This window comes from Varanus komodoensis, unplaced genomic scaffold, assembly GCF_004798865.1.
Source record: "Varanus komodoensis strain SLA01 unplaced genomic scaffold, ASM479886v1 scaffold1, whole genome shotgun sequence".
In the NCBI taxonomy this organism is placed as follows: domain Eukaryota; kingdom Metazoa; phylum Chordata; class Lepidosauria; order Squamata; family Varanidae; genus Varanus; species Varanus komodoensis.
The window spans coordinates 94,950,957-94,959,511 of record NW_025335268.1 but is presented as its reverse complement, the minus strand read 5'-3'; the positions used below and the strand labels follow the sequence as shown (position 1 = coordinate 94,959,511).

The 8,555-nt window shown below is 40.9% G+C and overlaps 1 protein-coding gene across 1 annotated transcript in view; it reads right to left on the bottom strand.

Moving 5' to 3' along the window:
- ARHGAP19 (Rho GTPase activating protein 19) overlaps nt 1-1,577 on the bottom strand; it is an 18,741-nt gene extending 17,164 nt beyond the window's left edge. Inside the window, exon 1 of the mRNA XM_044450182.1 lies at nt 1,498-1,577. Within this exon, the coding sequence (XP_044306117.1) occupies nt 1,498-1,577 (80 nt within the window). The remainder of the gene's footprint in view (nt 1-1,497) is intronic.
- Between the last annotated feature and the right edge of the window lie 6,978 nt (nt 1,578-8,555).

Here is an 8,555-nt window from a genome sequence, read left to right as displayed (position 1 = left end):
CCCCCCCCCCTTTCTCTCACCTTTAGCTGTAGGCTACAGTAGGCCATTTTAGCCCAAATATACATTGTAAATAGTCATTGTTGGAATTCAGTTTACAATAATCTTTTGATAGCCCAGAGGGCTTCATGTGCCCTGATCATGCAGAATGTTTAAGGGCCTGAGCTTATCATGAATAGTTTCTAGCAGCTTGAATTTGCATGTCTGAGCAGACCTGGAGATGGGTTCAAGTTACTCAACTAAAGTGTCAATACCAGAAATATTTTAATCTCATTGTTACAGTGTGATTGACTGACATTTCTTTACCTGTTCTGCATGTGATGACCTCAGAATCTTACTGTAATCTCTGCATTCTGGCATCAATTGCCCTGTCCCTGTGTACCTATAAATGCCCTGTAATGGTATTGAAGCTTTGCAGCAGAGTTCACCTCTGCCTGCCCGGTAATGCAGCCTGCATTATCGTGAGTGTACTGCGGGAACCTTGGGGGTAAAACAATAAAGCCTCAGATGGTCTGGACGCTTGGTCTTTCCCACGAACCCGAGTTTTATTCCCTCTTCTCAAATTGAGATTCCGGGATTCTGACATGTGCAAATGAATTGAGCGCTAGGGTCAATTTAGGCCTGCAGAGAATGTAAATATTCTTTAGTGAAACCTTGAAAAACAATCAAGAGGACTGATTCACAAGCAAGCAGAAAATGGTTAGAACACAACTTTTGAGTGAGTTATCCTGTCACTGAGGGCAGAAGTGGAGACAGCTGTATGAACTCATCAATCCTGCTCCTTTGACAGTAGGTTGGGAATCCACACTTTGTACTCTAAGCTGATATATCTAGATTCTAGAATAGTCTCCAGGCTAAAAGTTGTGGTCATTATCTTCCGATTTAAAAAGGGAGCTGTGGCCCCAGCAAAGTTATTAGCCATAATGGCCACCAGCTCTCACTAAAAAAAACCCCCATGCTTTTGTATGCAGCAAGATTAAATGCAGCATGCCTCAATGACAAACCTCTGTTAGAGAAAGTGACATGCTCTCTTAAATCTGGATCACACATAATAATTTCATAATCCACACCAAGGTGAAAGCTAGAGCTTACCAGCAATGGAGATATACCCAATATTTATCTAGATTTTTGTCCCCCAAATCCTCAAACCAGCACCTCTGAACTGAAGGCAGAAAGCAGTTTACTATTACTGCTTCCACTACTACAACCTATAGTTGTCCTTACCCATCTCAAATAATGCTCCTGAACCCAAGATATCCCCTCTATCAACCCTTCCATATCCCTAGAACAGGAGTGGACAACATGTAGCCACTCAGAGCTTGCAGGATCTCAGTCCCCATCAGCCCCAGCCAACATAGCCAATGGTGAGGGATGATGGGAGCGGCAGCCCAACAGAACCTAGAAGGCCCCACGTTCCCCATCCCAGCACACGATATTATCCATCGGCCCCTCTCTGCTCCACCTCAGCCTCCCAGTCACCCACACGCAGCCGCATCCTACCTACGAACTCGCTTCTGGCCTTCTCCTCCCCTCATAGTCAATTCCGTCGCCATCTCATATCTGCCGCTTTGCCGTCCCATTGGCCGTTCAACTCAGAGAGCCAATTGGCTGTTTCCAAAGAAGTCCCGCCCGCTGCCACCTCTGCTTCACATGATTGGCCTGTTCGAACAGAGTAAACGCCTAACGCACCTCCGCGAGGCCTGGGGAGAACAGATGAGGAAGAGAAACAGGAGGGGGTGGGAGAATATGAGACTTTTGAGCTCTTTGTGAGGTAGGCGTAAGATCGGTTATCAACGACACGTGGGGTTGGTCGTGACTGGGAGACACAGAGGTGGTGCTGGATTTTAACACACTTAGCAAAAATTTGTTAGGCGCGTGGAAGCCCTTCCCCACCCCACAAAAATATGGGTAAGTGTAGGAGGTGGGTTGCGAACTAGCCATAAAAATCGGCCTGGCCTACTCTTATGTCTCTAATACTATTTTGATTTGCAGAAATCGGCTGGGCAAAACTAAGCAGAGCATTGAGCAGTCAAAACCTAGTTAAAGGATTAGTTAAAAAACAGGTAGTACTTATCTAAAGGGAGCAACAACGAGGCAGAGATAGGCGTGCTTTCATGGACAAAGAAATATTTATATCCTGCCTTTTTCTTCTCCAAAGAACTCAAAAACTGGTCTTTCATCTTCACAGCAGGATAGAAATAGGATATTATATAGGATATAGGCTGTAGGATATAGGCTGAGAACCAGCGGCTGATCCAAAGTAACACTGGCACCATACACGAAGAGATGTCTATGTTGAACGTAATGAGGGTAGAACTGGGTTAAATTATCCACTACCAAGAAAAAAGACACACACCTTTAAAAAAAGAGGCAGTGAATATGTAGTTATTGGGGAGAAGGTGCAGCCATATTATAGGAAAGGTACTTCAATTCTTGTGTTAGCAAATCGAGATGTCCCATAAGAGAAAGTCTGTATTACCTGGAAGCTAAGGTCAATCCAGATGTACTAGAATGATAATTTTGTCTGCAACAGCTGCATAATAAGGTGCCTGCTTCAAATCAAGCTTTAACTGATTTGTTTTACCTTTTATTTAGGAGTATTAAAAGACAAAGCAACAGATGATTTTATATTGATAGAGAATCCTCCAATGTATCTCAAAATATACCTATCACCTCCTCTGTGAAATAGATGACTTTCTATGACGTTCATACCACAATAAGTGAGTTTTGTCTGTAAAAGCCAAAGCACATGATTTTTTCTAAAAAGGCTCTTCGGGGATGTACCTTTGGAAGGGAAGTTAATAAGCAAAATAAGCACCAAAGAAAAAGTCCTAAGATAGAAGGTGGTCCTAATCTTTGGGGGCCACAGTGTCTAAAAATAATTGGCAAAGAACAGACCACTCCTTAATCACTGTGCTTTCTCCTAAACTTTCAGCTAGTCATATTATGGAAGGGAGACAACTTTGAGGACTATACAAAATTGCTTGAATTTCTGTTGACTATATCTTAATAAAGACAAATGGAAACAGTTATTTTGCAGAGCCAGTACCCAACCCAAAGCAAACTTCCTATGTGGAATGAAATAATATGACTTCTGAAACTTAATCATATGCCTTTATTCATATTCATGCATTGTCTACAACAAATCACTTCCCATGCATGGAAATGCAAATATTTAGGCTCTGTTCCAACAGGGCTTTAATTTGCACACAACTGCAACCCTCTGGTGTTGAAATGTTGTAGGTAGGTAGATGTAATCAAGAGGTAGGGATAAATGCTCAAGTCTCTCCAAGCATTGCTAAGAAAAGCACAGACAGACCATTAGAGAATTTACTTTTGTTTTCTGTTTAGTAGCAAGCAGCAGATTGATAAGACACAGAATAAGCTAGACTTGCTGCATGCTTTTGCAGTGACTGGAGAATGACCCTTGATAAACCCAATCTCTTGGGGCAGGGGTCAGCAACCTTTAACACTCAAAGAGCCATTTGGACCCATTTCCCACACATAAGAAAACACCGGGAGCCGCAAAACCCTTTTGACATCTAAAATGAAGACAACACTGCATATATTGTTTTTTACCTTAATGTTATGTATATCTTCATTATGATTTAGCTGCAGCTCTTGTTCAGTCACTAAAAACTGTTGTTTTTAATCTTACATTATAAACTAGTATGACTCTTTTCATGTATTTTGAATAGAACAGCTTCCTGAAGAGTCAAAGTCAGTGCTAAAGGGCTGCATGCATTAAACAGCAAGCCCCATAAGTTCGTGAGCAGTAAAAGCAAATGAATCTACCCACATACCATAAAACGTTTGGTTTGGTTTTCTTCGATTTACCCATGGTTGGCCTATGCGGGGGGGCACAGGTGGTGTGGTGCAGGTCTGCATATGGAAGGCTGTGCTGGAGATGGTGCGTTTAGTGACTGATTAGCAGATAAACAGTCAAGTGCTGTGAATTGTGACAGGCCCCAAGTGCAGCTTTTAACATTGAGATGAAGGGGATTACACTGGGACAAAGAGAATCCTTTCAACAGCGTTTTGTGTAACATGAGAGCCTGCAGGAAGCTTGTTTAGCAGAGGAATATAGCGATTTACTTAACTAGCTAGTACTGCGTTCCTGAGTGGAGCTTTGAGCAGATCAGTGGCTGTGCCGGTGCATGTTTTGAGCGACCGAGCCGCAGCAGAGGGGTTCAAGAGCCACGTGCGGCTCTGGAGCCGCAGGTAGCAGACCCCTGTCTTGGGGGAAATAGGCTATTTTGCATTTAAAACAAGGTACTTGCCCAAACAAATTAATGTGCCTCCCTAAAGAGGCTGGTTTTATGATATGAAACCAGTGACTTAACATAACTAAGAAGCAGGTAAAGTGAAAATACAAAGCCAATTCCTCAGCCGTTTCAAAAGTTTGAAGCATTGGAGACATTGATCCAAATGCCACAGTGTTGATTAGATGTATCTCACTACAACAGGCCCAGAACAAACAGTTCAGCAGCATTTTCCAAAAGCATTTCCTAATGGGATTTCACTAGTCTCTAATGCAGGTTTTTACAATCAGACCCAACAATGGTAGGGCACAGTGAATACAAGCATGTATCAGAGCTCACAGTTGTATAACTGTGCTGGAGTACACTGGCTCATATTAAGGAACACTTGTCAGCCCACTCTTTTCCTGAAAAGACAAAATTAACTGAGTCTCTGAAACATTTGTTTTGTACCCCTTCAGTTACCCTAAGAGACCATATCAATGTCTCGACTCGGCCTTCATGTAGCTGGTGCAGGAACACAAAAAGTTTTTTCCAATGAAAGCCACAAATACGGTGAGGCTCTCACAGCAGGCATTTTAAAGAGAGATTCAGATGCAGGAGAGGAAATCCAGGCAATGAGTGGTATGTTTTCATAGATGAGGATGAGTGATGAGGCTGTGTTGACCCAATTGCAAAAGAAAAATGCTGCTATAACTGTACCTGCAAAAGGTGGGAGAAAACATATCCTGGCAAGGAAGGCATGGGTAGAGTACTGTTTATTTGGTTGTAGTTTTTAAAAGCGTCTACATATTATATTGGGAAGCATGAATCTAAGAATTCTGTATTCTGCTCTTCTTGTACTGTCTGGCAGCTTATGATGCTCTGCATTTCTCACAGTAATTCACAAAAGAGGTCAATAAGCTGGGCAAAGTTCAGAAGAACATGATTTAAACAACTGTTTATTTGGAAGTGGGAAAGGAGGGTGTATTTGTCTGCTCTTAAATCAGGTTGGGCAACTTGTGGCCCTCCAGATGTTTTGGTCTGCAAGAATGCAAGGTAAGAGATGTTGGAAAAAACCTAGATAAGCTTAAGAAAAAGGAGGTCAGGTAAAGAAGCTATGGTTATAGCCCTTTTTGAAACTGAAAAACAGACTATTTTGCAATATAGAAGATACAGCTATTGAATAACAATTCACTTATCCCTGTTGAGTTGAGGCTACAGCACCTGCACTAATAAAAATACCATCTCTAGTCCACATTTTATTTCAAGTGTGGTTACAACATAGATTTGTATAAGGGAATTATGATACTGAGTTCGATTTTCAACTCTTTCCCTAATGATTCTCAAAATGGAATTTGCCTGAAATAAAGTAATTATTATTGGAGGATTTATTCCTACATATCTGCTTCCATTACTTGAATAAGATACCTTACAAATCATTCACACTTTGGTAAAGGTGGAGTGGGGAAGGCCCCCAGAGAATAACTTTTTTAATTAGTGCTACAATTTCTCCCTATTGCTTAGCATGTTTCTACACTGATTTCTTTGGAGTGAGAATTAGGGTTCTCTTAACTGAATTTGCCAATTTGAGTACAATTGTACTGACAGATCTGAAGGTTACATTTGTCTCTCACTCAAATGCTTCCTTCCAACTCAATCCTTTCTGTGCTGATAGCTTTTCCTTTGTAACACTGTTTAAAAATAGAAGTGGGTTTCCATGGGGATCTATCTCTACAGTGGTTGCCCTTTTCCATGTTGTGGAGGAGGGAGGTTGCAGGAAATAATCAGTTATGACCTTTCAAAATGAGCTTTCACATTCTCTAGTGTCTTTGATAATGAGTACATTTGAGACAGGTTTTGGGCTCCTTAAAAAGTGTTCTTAAAAATTGAGGTCCAGTATGGAGTCAGCTTTGCTAGTTGTCATTGCACACTGAGGAAAGGTAAGTGCGAAGCAAAGCCCTTGAGCCACAGCCTCAGGGAAGACTGATTATACACATTCCAAAATCCATATACTGTAATGTCTTTGTTAAACCAACTCAGGGATTACAAAAAATCAGTATGCTCTGAGATCTTCATATTTTTTTCATCAAGCAAGATTGGCTGGGCAAGATGGCTGACTGGTTGTTGTAAAATATCTGTATAGTCAGAGTTGATGCAGAGGAGAGTCTGCAGATACGAGAGCCCTGCTTAAGTCTACAATATGCTTATCAAATGAAAACCAGTCCAACATTGTACTTTCTACTGCTTGAAACTGAAAAACACAAAAGCAATCATAGCCTTGTTGTGTGGGATAAGGTTATCAATAGCTACAAGGCCTGATGGCTAAACTTTACTTTAAAGGGCAGCATGTTTCTGTAACCAATTGCTGGAGAAAATGAGCAGAAGGGCTTTATTGCACTCATTCAGTATTTTCCTTTTCCAAAGGAAGCTGTTGGCCACCGTGTGAATCTGATCCAGCATTTTCTTCAGTACTTATGTAGACTCAAGAATTGCATAGGCAGGGATGGTGGTATATCCTATTACCAGTGATGTTAGACCCATTATTCAGTAGGTGCCCACAAAGTCCTTAAGAACAGCACCCATCATTCTATTGCAATTTTGGCAGGCAGATAAGAGAAGAAACTGCTTCATTTAATATTGAAAATTCTAAAAGTATATATTTAAAAACTCTTTCCTCTCCCACAACGTCATTTTCACCCAGTAGGGCTGGTAATGGGATTGGTGTCACTGAATGAAAAATAGAGAATAGAAAAAAGTCCTTTCTGGGCATCACTGTTTTGCTGCTTGGGCTGAACTATTTTTCCTGGTTACAACATTCAAATTCATTGCTCTTTGACGGGAATATTCCTAATAGTGAACCAAACGTACAAATACATCCAGGCAGTTAAAAAAATAAATTCCTCTATCCTTATGTCTATCTGCTGATGGTGCTACAAGTAAAACAGGGAGCAAGTGCACAGCTGCCAAACTAGCTTTGATTTGGCTATCTAATTAAACCAGAAGCACATAGTCTGATGAAGAATGCCCTGCTGAATAATGGCATGCTTTCCATAGCAAGCAGTAGCTGTTCTTCAAACAATTCCAAATGAATCCAAACAACAAACGTGGCCCCACACATGTAAGGAATGCATCACTTCCCCTGCCTCTTTAAAGGGCTGCTTGCATTAGAACTACAGGGTGGTGATGTTTCAGTCCATCCCCATTTGCCCTGTGATCTTAATCCAGTCCCCTCAAGAGCTGGTATTAACTGCAAAAAGGAAGACATACAAAAGCTCAATACAGCTGTTTGTATGTTTTCTTACAGGGCTAGCAATTTGTAGGTAGGTAAGTAGTGGATATTAGTTTGACCCTGAGAACATACTCATATCCCTGAATTACGCCTACTGCCTCCAGTGGGAGGAAAGAAACACTGCTTAGCTAAACTTATTTGTCTCAAAACTTGCATATTTTGCTGCATTACATCCAAACTTAATAGTAACAGTCCAGAGCTGAGCCTTCAAATGTTTCTCATCAGTTTTTAAAATCTGGGTGTATTATCTAGCCCTTAAAGATGGATATTATGCTTGGAAAAAAATTTTAAACCCTTTCTAATCCCATTGGTGAAAAAAGATTTTAATTTTCAAGAAAAGGGGAATTCAAAGATACTAAAAGAACCTGCTGCAACCAAAAATGGTGAAGCTATGTGTGGCAACTATTAACAATTTCAAACTATTTAATCTTACTTTACTAGGAGGTCTGCTTCTGCTTTGTCTCTTTTAAAAGCAGATTTCCATATTTACATATAAAACAAATCATGTGCAGAGGATTACAACTAGACACAACTTTGGCCTGTGGGATCTGGCTTTCCAGAGTGGCAGAAGAAAAATTCTCAATAAGCAGCTCAGGTTTTAATGAAACAGAGTGAAGTCATATGTCAAAACAACCTACTCTCTGAGCCCACAGTGTGCCCAACAGATGGCCAGGCTCACCATGGGTTGTTTCTTGGCCCCTTTTCTCTTTCTCTGCCTCGAAGAAATCAGTCACCCAGGTTTGGCAATCTGTTGCAACTCCTCCTAAAACAAGCGATGGGTTGGGACAAACAGGAAACTGCAGGTTCACATGATATGACAATATACCATTAGTTACTCATAGTAGGTGGTCATTTTGTACTAATCCAGTCACAGCCTGTGGGTTCAGACATCATAGTAACAAGTAATCTAAAATAAAGCAGGCAGTGTTTGGTTCAGAATCCAGAATTTCTGATTCTGTGACAACAATACTTCAATTTTCTCTAATATCTACCTGTCACCAACATTCTTATCCTCCACAGAATTAAAT